General features: G+C 43.4%; 2 protein-coding genes across 5 annotated transcripts in view; both read right to left on the reverse strand.

Moving 5' to 3' along the window:
• The window catches only part of CELF2 (CUGBP Elav-like family member 2), a 607,652-nt gene that overhangs the window by 502,663 nt on the left and 92,094 nt on the right, over nt 1-12,895 (reverse strand). For all 4 annotated transcript variants that reach the window (XM_083366115.1, XM_083366113.1, XM_083366114.1 and 1 more), the window contains exon 2: nt 779-814. In XM_083366115.1, the coding sequence (XP_083222241.1) occupies nt 779-814 (36 nt within the window). The remainder of the gene's footprint in view (nt 1-778; nt 815-12,895) is intronic.
• Nucleotides 1-12,895, reverse strand: part of LOC310642684 (uncharacterized protein) — a gene marked incomplete at its 5' end in the record, with an annotated part of 36,218 nt that overhangs the window by 12,008 nt on the left and 11,315 nt on the right. The gene's annotated exons all lie outside the window — the stretch shown is intronic.

Below are 12,895 nucleotides of genomic sequence, written 5' to 3' on the forward strand. Positions count from 1 at the left end.
GGAAATGCACACCTCTTTTGCCTCCCTGTCCACTTGGTCAAAAATATTAGGCCCGTTTTCGAAAGACAAAACACGGAGCCCAGGTTTAATCAGCAGAGATAATAAGGAAATGATCTTACACGCTTAAAAGCATTGGTGCCGGATCTACCTTGCTATTTCCAAACTGCTGGGAAAGTATTTTCTGTTCTAAGAGATTCACACCCACACGAACCTTTCAGTACACTTCTGGAAAGAAAGAAAGAAAGAGAGGGGGGATTAGAGAGAAGGAATGGAAGGCTAAAGAGAAGGGAGAGAGGAAGGAAGGAAGGAAGGAAGGAAGGAAGGAAGGAAGGAAGGAAGGAAGGAAGGAAGGAAGGAAGGAAGGAAGCTGCACTACAAGCAGAAAATCCAAAAGCAAGCTGAAGTTCCCTGTGAAGACTTCCACCCCTGAACTTGGCAGATATTCACCTTGGATGTTCCCAAAGTGACATCGTGGCAATTAAAACAAACCAATTAAAATAAAAGTACATAGATCATCTCCTGTTGAAAGAGCCCACTCTACAGATGCTTCTGTCCGACATGGCAAACCTTCCCTCTGTCTCTCAAAGGCACGGTTCTCTTAATGGCTGTTTCCTTTAGACACGGCCTCTCCCTCTTCCCTCCCTCCCTCCCACCCCCCCATCCAACACCCCCACCCCCCATTTCCAAACCTGTGACAGGCTGTCTTGGATGCATCAGTTAGAGAAGCAGTTCTTTGGCTCCAACCAACAGATCTGGGTTAGCAGAACAGCTTGCTTACCTTGGTGAGATTCCAGATAACTCTGTGGCAGCCTCACTGCAAGAAAATAGAAGGAGAGAGAGAGAGAGAAAGAGAGAGAGAAAATGTGAAAGAGAGAGAATGTGTGTGTGAGAGAGATAATGTGAGAAAGAAAATGTGAGAAAGAATGTGTGAGAATGTGTGTGTGAAAGAGAATTTGTGTGTGAGAGAATGTGAGAAAAAGAGAACAAGAGAAAGAGTGAGAGAGAATGTGTGTGTGTGTGTGAGAGAGAGAGAGAATGTGAGAGAAAGAGAGAGAAAGTAAGAGAATGTGAAAGAGTGGGGAAGGGAAAGATATACAAAAGGGAAACTTCATTAGTATTCAAAAGTGTTTAATCCTAATAACTAGGAAAATTCACAAGAACTTCAGATATACGTTAAAACAGGGGTCTTCAAACTTGGCCCTTTTATAACTTGTGGACTTCAACTCCCAGAATTCCTCAGCCAGTGTGCCTGTCATAAAAGGGCCAGGTTTGAAGACCCCTGCGTTAAAAGCATTCAGGTTTTAATTAGGAATGTTTCCACACTTCCTCTCATTCAAACGCTCCCCAGATTAAAAACCTTTTCCTTTCCTTTCCTTTCCTTTCCTTTCCTTTCCTTTCCTTTCCTTTCCTTTCCTTTCCTTTCCTTTCCTTTCCTTTCCTTTCCTTTCCTTTCCTTTCCTTTCCTTTCCTTTCCTTCCCTTCCCTTCCCTTCCCTTCCCTTCCCTTCCTGGCAGATGGACATTGCACTCTCTCTCTCTCTCTCTCTCTCTCTCTCTCTCTCTCTCTCTGTGTGTGTGTGTGTGTGTGTGTGTGTGTGTGTGATAAAACACTACAGAAAAGCAATTCTGCAAAGGGCAAGAGAAAGAATTGTTTTTCCCCCCAAAACTAAAAACACTCAAACCACCCCCCTCCCCAAAACAAACAACAAAACAATCCCTCCAAATGATTGACACTGATAAGAATGGCTAAGGGAGAGGAACATTTGCTAGGATTATATCTTAAATTATCGCAGGATTCATTTTGGAGCGTGTTTTGCTTCTGTGCACGTACATAGGATGTGAATCAGGTTACAACACCTCATGGTCCTAATATGTTATGATTTCATACATGTTCAATTAAAAATAAATAAATAACGGAGATTAAGCGAAGAGAAAGTAAAGAAACTGAAATTGGGCCACCAGCGCAACGCTACAGTTTTGGAATCTGTTTGAAAATTGTCTGGTTTGTCAGAAAGTTGAAAGCATAAATAAGAATTTAAGAATCTATCTTGTTTATTCTGGATGGCAGAAGGTGGGGATTCTTATCATCCTTTGAGTTTTTCAGCTACGAGGGGATGAGTTACGCAACAACCTGACATTAAATTAAATTAAAATGATTTTTAAATGATCTTGTTTTAAAAAAAATAAAATAGCTGAAATCACACAAGAGGACCAAGCCTTACAAGACATCAATCTTCTCACTGAAGAGATTATAAGATCTTATAAAAATATAGCACAGGTAGTCCTCACGTTAATGACCACAACTGAGGCCAAAGTTTCCGTGGCTAAGCAAGACAGTTGTTACGTGAATTTTGCTCCCTTTTACAAGCTTTCTTGCCACAGCGGTTCAGTCAATTGTTGCAGTTGTGAAGTTAGCAACACGGCTGTTAAGTGAATCTGGCTTCCCCCATTGACTTTGCTTGTCAGAAGGCTGCAAAAGGGGATCACATGACCCCGGGACACTGGGCAACCGTCATAAATACATGCCAGTTGCCAAGCATATGAGTTGAGTGCGGGGACGTTGCAATGGTCGTAAGTGTGAAAAACGGTCATAAGTCACTTGTAGTTGTAACTTTGAATGGTCTCTAAATAAAGTCAAAAACGTCCTGAACAAGCATTTCAAAATTCACCAAAATTGCATTGAATCATGGAACTGAGATGGCTTACAATTTGAGAATTTTTGGAAAATTAGGTACTTTTTTTTAAAAGCACGAACACAAGATTTAAAATAAAGTCATGACTTCAAATCCAGGGTCCCCCCCCACCAAAAGTGGCTTATTTCTGTACCAAAAATTTGCATCAGAACCTTCTTCATAAAAAGCACATAACACTTTTTTTTCCTCCCCCAGATTCCTTGTTTACACTGATATTCTATACCTTGTTGATCCAAAGGAAAAGGGAAAATTGATTATGAATATAATGCCTTTTTAAAAAGTTGTATTTGTGTCTCTCTGTGTGTGTCTTCAGGTTAATACTGACTCCTGGGCCCTAAATTATGTTCTGTAGTTTTCTTGGCAAGATTTCAGAAGTGGTTTGCCATGTCCTACTTCCTAGAGGTGAGAGAGAGGGACTGCCTAAAGCTGGACTAGAACTCACGGTCTCCTGGCGATTGGCCCAAGGTGACCCAGCTGTCTCTCACGCCTAAAGTGCAACTAGAACTCATAGTCTCCTGGCGATTGGCCCAAGGTCACCCAGCTGTCTCTCACGCCTAAAGTGGAACTAGAACTCATAGTCTCCTGGCGATTGGCTTAAGGTCACCCAGCTGTCTGTCACGCCTAAAGTGGAACTAGAACTCATAGTCTCCTGGCGATTGGCCCAAGGTGACCCAGCTGTCTCTCACGCCTAAAGTGGAACTAGAACTCATAGTCTCCTGGCGATTGGCCCAAGGTGACCCAGCTGTCTCTCACGCCTAAAGTGGAACTAGAACTCATAGTCTCCTGGCAATTGGCTTAAGGTGACCCAGCTGTCTCTCACACCTAAAGTGGAACTAGTAGTCTAGAACTGGTGATTGGCCCAAGGTCATCCAGCTGTCTTTCATGCCTAAGGCGGGGCTGGAACTCCTAGTATCCTGGTGATTGGCTCAGTATCACTCAGCTTGCTTTCATGCCTAGAGATTGTGACTAGAACTCACAATCTCCCAGTTTCTAGCCTGGTGCCTTAACCACTACACTAAACTGGATGGATTAATTAGATAAAAATGAGGAGGGGAAAGAGGAGACAAATCCTAGATCTGTGGGGTGCCAGGATGCCCAACAACTTGGTTCGATCCGTCTCCTTCTCATGTTCCATGTTTCCCAACACCTATTCATGTAATACTGTAGCTTCCAAGGAACCTGTCTGAATGTTGTGACAGAAATGCCATAATAGCCTGCTAGTGTGTCAGCAGAAGAACCTAATATTAACGTGAGTCACATATTTCGAAGTAAACTATCATGGTTTAATTGAGTTTGGAGAGAGGTTTTTCCACGGACTGGAGGGTGTGTGGTTTTGTGTGCTGCCTGCATCCCGCGGATGGGGCTTTGCTTGTTTGTGCAGCCTGGTTGCTGGTATGACGCGGCCCGGTCCACAGACTGGGGGTTGGGGACCCCTGGTATAGGATTTCCTGCCGGAGCAGAGGGTTGGACTAGAAGACCTCCAAGGTCCCTTCCAACATCATCATCATCATCATCATCATTATCCTCACTCAAGCTGGATTCACAGGTGATGTGCATGACTGAAAAGCCTCAGCTAACATCCACAGTTAAGCCTTACCCTTCCTTTGCTTGCCATTGTTGTTAAGGGAATCGTGGCAGGTATTAAATTAGTCACACGGTCGTTAAGTGAATCTGGCTTCCCCATTGAGTTTGCTTGTCTGAATGTCGCAAAAGGGGATCCCGTGACTCCAGGACACAGCAACCATTATAAGTATGAGTCAGATGACAAGCATCTGAATTTTGATCCCATGACCCTCGGGATGCTGCAACGGTCGTGAGTGTGAAACATGGTCATAAGTCCCTTTTTTCAGGGCGGTTGTAACTGAATGGTCACTAAATGAATGGTTTTAAGTCAAGGACTAGCTCTATTATATAACAGCACAAGAACAACAAACTCTGGCAAGAACAGGAGGCATTGGTTAACTCAGGGGTAGGCAACCTTGGATCTGTTATGACTCGTGGACTTCAACTCCCAGAATTCCTGAGCCAGCATGGGGGAACTATGGCCCCTTCATAACTTGCGGACTTCAACTCCCAGAATTCCTCAGCCAGCGTGGAGGAAACTTTGGCCCCTTCATAACTTGCGGACTTCAACTCCCAGAATTCCTGAGCCAGCATGGGGGAACTATGGCCCCTTCATAACTTGCGGACTTCAACTCCCAGAATTCCTCAGCCAGCGTGGAGGAAACTTTGGCCCCTTCATAACTTGCGGACTTCAACTCCCAGAATTCCTGAGCCAGCATGGGGGAATTATGGCCCCTTCATAACTTGCAGACTTCAACTGCCAGAATTCCTAAGCCAGCATGGGGGAACTACGGCCCCTTCATGACTCGTGGACTTCCACTCCCAGAATTCCTCAGCCAGCATGGGGGAACTGTGCCCCCCCCCTCATGACTTGTGGACTTCAACTCCCAGAATTCCTGAGCCAGCATGGGGGAACTATGGCCCCTTCATGACTCGTGGACTTCAACTCCCAGAATTCCTGAGCCAGCATGGGGGAACTATGGCCCCTTCATGACTGGTGGACTTCAACTCCCAGAATTCCTGAGCCAGCCATGCTGAGGGAAAAGGGAGAGGTTTCCATGCTGAGCCATGCTGGCTCAGGAATTCTGGGAGTTGAAGTCCATGAGTCATAAAAGAGCCAAGGTTGCCTAACCCTGAGTTAAGGGAAGGCAAATGGAAAACCTTAATTTCTTCTTTGAATGATCATTGATCACGCCTAGCCATGAAGGTTAGTCATTTGGTTTCATCAGCTAATCGTTCAGTGAAGAAAAGAAGGCGGATGGTGAGAACACAAAGATTGTTTGATAATGCAGAAAAAGGCTTTATTTTTCCTCCCCCAAGAAATAGTATAAAGAATACAGGTAGTCCTCAATTTATGACCATTCGCTTAGCAGCTGTTTGTTGTTACTGCAAGGCTGAAAAATATTCAGTCCTTGCACTTAGGACCGGTCCTCATACTTAGGACTACCACACCACCTCCTTGTCCATGGGATCGCAATTCGGGTGCCTGGCAACAGTCTCACATTTATGACTGACCGCAGTGTCCTACATCAGCGTGAGAGTGATTTGCTACCTTTTTTGCCGGTTTTCAGCACAAAAAACATCAACAAATCTGTGGGTTTACACTTACAACCGCACTGTTTGCTTAACAACTTTGGATTTGCTTAATGACTGTCGTAAAAATGGTGATGATTTCAGATCCGATTCAGTTCCTGACTGGGATAATTTATGATGAAATATATATATCTACTTACGGTATCAGATCAACACCACCATCTCAGAGGCTTGGCTTTATTCCAGATTTCCTACACTTGGGAGAACTAGAGAAAGCTACTGAGATAATCTGCAACCAGGAAAAGTATCTGGAAACCCAGAGCTGAAAGAGATATATTATCCTTGTCACATTTAAACTTGCTAGTTTCAGCTGTTCCCCCCCACAAAATTTATGGTGGTTTCCGTGCCTAACCCTTGACATCCACACATTGTCCCATCAGCCTTCCTTCTCCTGTTGCTGTTGTCTGTCAAATTCAAAATGATTTTGCTGGCATTTAGCAAAATATAGATAAGGGGATAGAAGAGGCGCCAGCTGAATTTGTAGATGATGCAAAACTGGAGAGCAACAACTACCGTACTTATCTGAGACAGTCTCAGGATTCCTGCCTTGGGCAACGATTTGGCCAGCCTTGACAACTTTAAGATAGGTGGACTTCTATTCCCAGAATTCCCCAGCCTACATGGCTGGCTGGGGAATTCAGGGAGTTGAAACTCACATAGCTTAAAGAAACACTGGCCCAGAAGATCTCCCAGGTTCCTTCTAGGCCTATGCCTCTATGATTCTGGCCAAAGAGCTGTCCGCCATTGCCAGCTGGAATGATTTCCAAAACTGCAGAGATTTCCAAAAGTAATAAAGGGGGATATGCAAACAAATACTCTACAGGTAGTCCTTGACTTACGACCACAATCGAACCCAACATTTTGGTTATTACGTGAGGCAGTTAAGTGAATTTCACAACCTTTCTTGCACAGTTGTTAAGTGACTCATCAAACTTGTTTAGTTAGTAACATGGTTGTTAAGTCAATCTGGCTTCCTCACTGTGTTTGCTTGTCAAAAGGTCAAAAAAGGTGACCCAGGGACACCTCAACTGTCATAAATATGAGCCAGATTGATTTAACTTGTCCTCCTCTTCTGTCTCCTTCTCCTCTGTCTCCTCTCCTCCTCCTCCTCCCTATTCTATTCTATTCTATTCTATTCTATTCTATTCTATTCTATTCTATTCTATTCTATTCTATTCTATTCTATTCTTATTTCCCTATTCCTTATTTCATTCCTTATTCTATTCTATTCTATTCTATTCTATTCTATTCTATTCTATTCTATTCTCCATTGCATCTATTCTATTCTATTCTATTTTCTGATTCTATTCTATTCATTTCTGATTCTATTCTATTCTATTCTATTCTATTCTATTCTATTCTATTCTATTCTCTTCTCTTCTATTCTCTTCTCTTCTCTTCTATTCTTTAAAAATCCAACTATTCTCAATAAAGATTCTATTCTATTCTATTCTATTCTATTCTATTCTTTAAAAATCCAACTATTCTCAATAAAGATTCTATTCTATTCTATTCTATTCTATTCTATTCTATTCCATTCCATTCCATTCCATCTATTCTATTCTATTCTATTCTATTCTATTCTATTCTATTCTATTCTATTCTATTCTATTCTATTCTATTCTATTCTATTCTATTCTATTCTATTCCATATTCTACTCTACTCTACTCTATTCTATTCTATTCTATTCTATTCTATAGTGTTCGAATTTTGATCATGTGGCCACGGGGATGTTGCAATGGTCATAAGTGTGAAAAGGTCAAACAGTCAAAGGTCACTTTTTCCAGTGCCGTTGTAACTTTGGACAGTCACTAAATGAATGGTTGTAAGTTGAAGACTATCTGTATTCACTTATGTATGAACAAATCTACTGAGAGGGTCTCTTTTCCATTTCTGTGCTAGCCCACAACCTTTCAGAATATCTGGTCCACCTTCCATCCAAATCACGACCAAATATGATGCTGCTTAGCTTTTTCAAGATTAGCCAAGGTTGATTAGAAGCTCGCCGAGATGCAAGCAATACCTTTGTGTTTGAACACAACACACAAAACCCCCGCAGAAATTCCTGGCTAGGGAGGGGGGAAAAGATAAGCTTGGATCAATCCTGCCAAGATTGAGTGGCTGTGCATACCGGCATCTCGGATTAAACAATCTTTTCCATCGCTAACTATGGGGGGGGGTGAGGTGTTACCCCCCGTTGATAGGGCCCGCAACTTGGGTGTCCTCCTGGACTGACGGCTCAGTTTGGAAGATCATATAGGAGCCGTGGCCACGGGGGCTTTTGCCCAGGTTCGCCTGACGCACCAGTTGCAGCCCTATCTGGACCGAGATGCCCTACGCACAGTCACTCATGCACTCGTGACCTCCCGGATAGACTACTGCAACGCTCTCTACATGGGGCTGCCCTTCAGGACCACACGGAGGCTTCAGCTGCTGCAGAATGCAGCCGCGCGAGTTGTGATGGGAGTCTCCCAATACTCCTGTGTAATACCTCTTCTCGAGTTGCATTGGCTTCCAGTTGCCCTCCGTGTGAGATTCAAGGTGCTGGTGATGACCTATAAAGCCCTAAATGGCATGGGTCCGGATTATCTCAGGGACTACCTGCTGCCAGCATCAACTCCCCATCGTCCTGTGCGCTCCCACAGGGAGGGCCTCCTCAGGGTCCCGCCAGTCAGTGAATGCCGGCGGGCAATTCCCCAGGGGGAGGGCGTTCTCTGTGGGCGCACCTGCCCTATGGAATCAATTGCCGGTGGAACTCCGGATCGCCCCCGACCTTCGTTCATTTTGCGGGGACCTGAAAACCTGGCTTTTTGAGTTAGCAGGCCTGGACTGAGTGGGTTTTAAAATTTTTAAATTCTAATTTTAAATTTTGGGGCTATTGATTTAATTTTATTTTAATTTTTATATTGCATTGTTTTAATTTGGCCCTGTAAACCGCCCTGAGTCCTTCAGAAAAAGGGCGGTGTATAAATTGAATTAAATAAATAAATAAAATACTTCTTGGTGAGGGTGGGTGCAGAAGCGCCAAAGTGCCAGGAGGAATGTGTAGGTGGGGGGTGGGGGACTCAAGAGCTGGGAATTGTGGTGTCTACTGATTTAATTGTCCCCAAAACCAACAAAAACTGTTTTCAGATGTCTAGGGTAATGAAAACCTCAGCTTCTATGTCTCAAAAGGCTGGCAATCTGAAGGGTAATAATTTCAGGAGAAGATCTGCAAATAAAAAGCAACGTTGGAAACAACCACCACCACAACAACAACACCCTGAACTTCAAGAGCTGCCGAATGTGCGCTTCTGTTTCAGAATTGGTTCTCTGTACTGAACCACACAGCTTCCCGTAGAGCTGCTGAACTTTTATATTGACTCAGCTGCTTCATTTCTTTCGTCCCTTGGGTTTCCCTGAGAAGCTGCACAGCAACTTCCCAGCAGGTGCTGCCTTACCACCAACCAGCAACTTCCTCCGGGGAGGAGTTCACCAGTCTCTCCTTCGTAGGTTTATCAAATCTGATTTCACCCGGTAAAGCTGCTTTCTGTAACCGGGGTCTGCTTTCAGCAGCTGTTCACAATTTCTTCAAGCCAGCTGTCCCCCTGCTCAAGAAGGCATTCCCCATATTTTTGACATATGACAGTGTGTTTGCACTCCATTCTTGCAAAGGGATTGGCTCCTTTCCTAACACTAGATCCTCATGGATTCCCTATATCAGGGGTAGGCAACCTCGGCTCCTTTATGACTCATGGACTTCAACTCCCAGAATTCCTGAGCTATGCTGACTCAGGAATTCTGGGAGTTGAAGTCCATGAGTCATAAAAGAGCTGAGGTTGCCCACCCCTGCCCTATATGGATGAAAGCTGTTGACTGCAGGAAATCTCCTCCTCCTCCTCCTCCTCCTCCTCCTCCTCCATGTCTTCCTTTCTCCTCCTTCTCCTCCTCCTCCTCCTCTTCTCCTCTTCCTCCTCCTCCGTCTATTCCTGTCTCCATTTCCTCCTGTCTCCTCTTCCTTCTCCTTCTCCTCCTCTTCCTCCTCCCTCTCCTCCTCTCCTTCCTCTGTCTCCATCTCCTCTTCCTCCATCTCTTCCTCCGCCTCTTCCTCTTCCATCTATTCCTCTGTCTCCTCCTCCATCATCATTGGAGTGAAAAAAAAAGCTAAGCTAAGCTGAGATGCTACATGCAAGGTTTTTATTATATATTCTCGGGAAGTCAATAATATGGAAAGGGACGTGGGTGCCAAAACTGCTCAATTCAAGGCTGCCAGATATGAAACACTGGGCCATGATCCAGCACTGTGCAGCAGCATCCAAAAAAGCTATGGGGATGCTACAACGGTCGTAAGAGTGAAAAACAGTTGTATGTCACTTGTTTCAGCGCTGTTGTAACTTTTAAGCCAGGCAAGACCTGGCTTAAAAAAAATAACTGTGAGGGGGACCTTGGGGTCCTAAGTGGACGATCACTTGACTACAAGCCAGCCGTGTGTAGCAGCAACCAAAAAAGCTATTACAATCCTGGATTGCATAAACAGAGGCATAGAATCAAGATCACAGGAAATATTAGTACCGCTTTGTAAAACCCTAGTAAGGTCACACCTGGAATACTGCAGCCAATTTTGGTCACCATATCACAAAAAAGATGTCGAGAGTTTGGGAAAAATTCAGAGAAGAGCAACTAAGATGATCCAAGGCCTGGAGGCTACAACATACGAAGAACGGATGCAGGACTTGGGTTTGGCTAGTCTAAAGAAAAGAAGAAATAGGGGCGACATGATAGTAGTATTCCAGTATTGGAGGGGCTGCCACAAGGAAGAGGGGGTCACGTTATTCACCAAAGCACCAGAGGGAAGGACGAGAAACTATGGTTGGAAACTGATTAAAGAGAGAAGCAAACTGGAATTAAGGAGAAACTTCCTGACCGTAAGGACAATCAACCAGTGGAACACCTTGCCACCAGAAATAGTGGGCGCTCCATCACTGGAGATTTTAAAGAAGAGACTAGACAATCACCTATCTGAGATGGTGTAGGTTCTCCTGCTTGAGCAGGGAGCTGGACTAGAAGACCTCCAAGGTCCCTTCCAGCTTCTGTTCTATTCTATTCTGTTCTGTTCTGTTCTGTTCTGTTCTGTTCTGTTCTATTCTATTCTATTCTATTCTATTCTATTCTATTCTATTCTATTCTATTCTATTCTATTCTATTCTATTTCAGTATTAATTGTTCTAATTATCAGGAAATTTCTCCTTAGTTCTAGGTTGCTTCTCTCCTTGGTTAGTTTCCAACCATTGTTTCTTGTCTTGCCTTCTGGTGCTTTGGAGAATAGCCTGACCCCCTCGTCAAAAGAGAATAGGACCTGTTTTCTCTCCAAACAATAATTGCTAAAGCAGTTTTGCACCATGAGAGAGAGAGAGAGAGAGAGAGAGAGAGAGAGAGAGAGAGAGAGAGAAAGTGTGAGAGAAAAGAACCCCAGAAGAGAGCAGAAAACCTTACTCAGTGCAATACCTTGGTACCCTGAACCAAACAATTCTCTTTATTAATCATTGCACCATCGACACGCCGAGCCTCTGCTCCAGTTAAATAATAGACTCCTGAACTGGCTTTTAGAGAAGGCGGTATGCTCATTAATATCTCACGTATTTGGCTTTCTGAAACCAGCCCTGGAGGCGTGTCACTGAGTTCAGGCAAAGAAAGTGACATATTAAGCTTCATTTACTCAGCAGTGTTCGGAGACAGAAAAGTGAAGGAGCAGAAGGAAATAGTGGGGAAGTGGGAAAAAGGGATCCGGTATAAATGCGTAGTGGGATTTACAAATTGTTTCCTGCCTTTGCATTCAGCAATAGATCCATTTATACAAAACAATGTCTATTATTATAAGAGTAGACAAAGGGCAGATTAATCTATTTTTTTTTAAAAAAAAAGAAAGATTTTTTTTCCTCTTCCCCAAACCAGTCAGATTTCAAGAGCTTCTTATCAACTGTAATTATATTGCTATTACCGAGGGACCCGAATATTGTATCACAAATTACACTGCACGGCTGAACACAAATAGCATAGCATGAGCATTGGCACAGAGGGGAAGTAAATCAACTTCTGAATTGGAGGGAGGGAGGGAGGGAGAGAGAGGAGAGAGAGAGAGAGAGAGAGAGAGAGAGAGAGAGAGAGAGAGAGAGAGAGAGAGAGAGAGAGAGAGAGAGAGATGACAGACATGGGAGAGAGAGAGAGAAGAGAGAAAGATAACATAAAAAGAAATGAGATTAGAGAGAGAGAGATGATAGAGAGATTATACATACATACATACATACATATATATATATATATATATAGAGAGAGAGAGAGAGACAGACAGACAGACAGACAGACACAGAGATAGAGAGAGATAGAGAGAGAGAAAGATGATAGAGATGATAAATAATGATAGATAGAGATGATAGATAGATGATAGATAGATGATATACTGTAGATAGATAGATAGATGATAGATGATAGATAGAGATGATGGATGGACGGACGGACGGACGGACAGAAAGACAGATAGATAGATAGAATAGATAGATAGATAGAGACACACTCACACAGAGAGACAGAGAGACAGACAAACAGACATATAGCAATATCCTGGCTGAATACACTCACACAAACACACATACAGACAAACACACATACAGATCCTTCCACAATCACTTTTTACATTAATAAACACACACCCATTCTCTCTCTCTCTCTCTCTCTGTTCAAAAAGTCTTTGCCAATTAACAGTGCTACTACCTGAGATGCTCAAGGTCAAATGCCTTGTTTACCTACAAGAGAAATGGGATGGAAAAACAGCCTTTTTGTTTGTTGGGTCATATAATTTTCTATTCAAACACCAGAGGCAGGCTGTAATTTCCTTAAAAAAGCAACTTAGACGCCGGATTCACACAGCAGACCTAAATCTTACACTTGGGTTAACAAACAACCAAATTCTTGTCTTCACATGATAAGACTATATGTGAACGGAACAGCCATAAGGAAATGCCCAGGTCCGTGATGGCATGGACAGAAAAACACGCTAACCTGGCCCCACT

This window comes from Vipera ursinii, assembly GCF_947247035.1.
Source record: "Vipera ursinii genome assembly, chromosome: 6".
NCBI lineage: Eukaryota > Metazoa > Chordata > Lepidosauria > Squamata > Viperidae > Vipera > Vipera ursinii.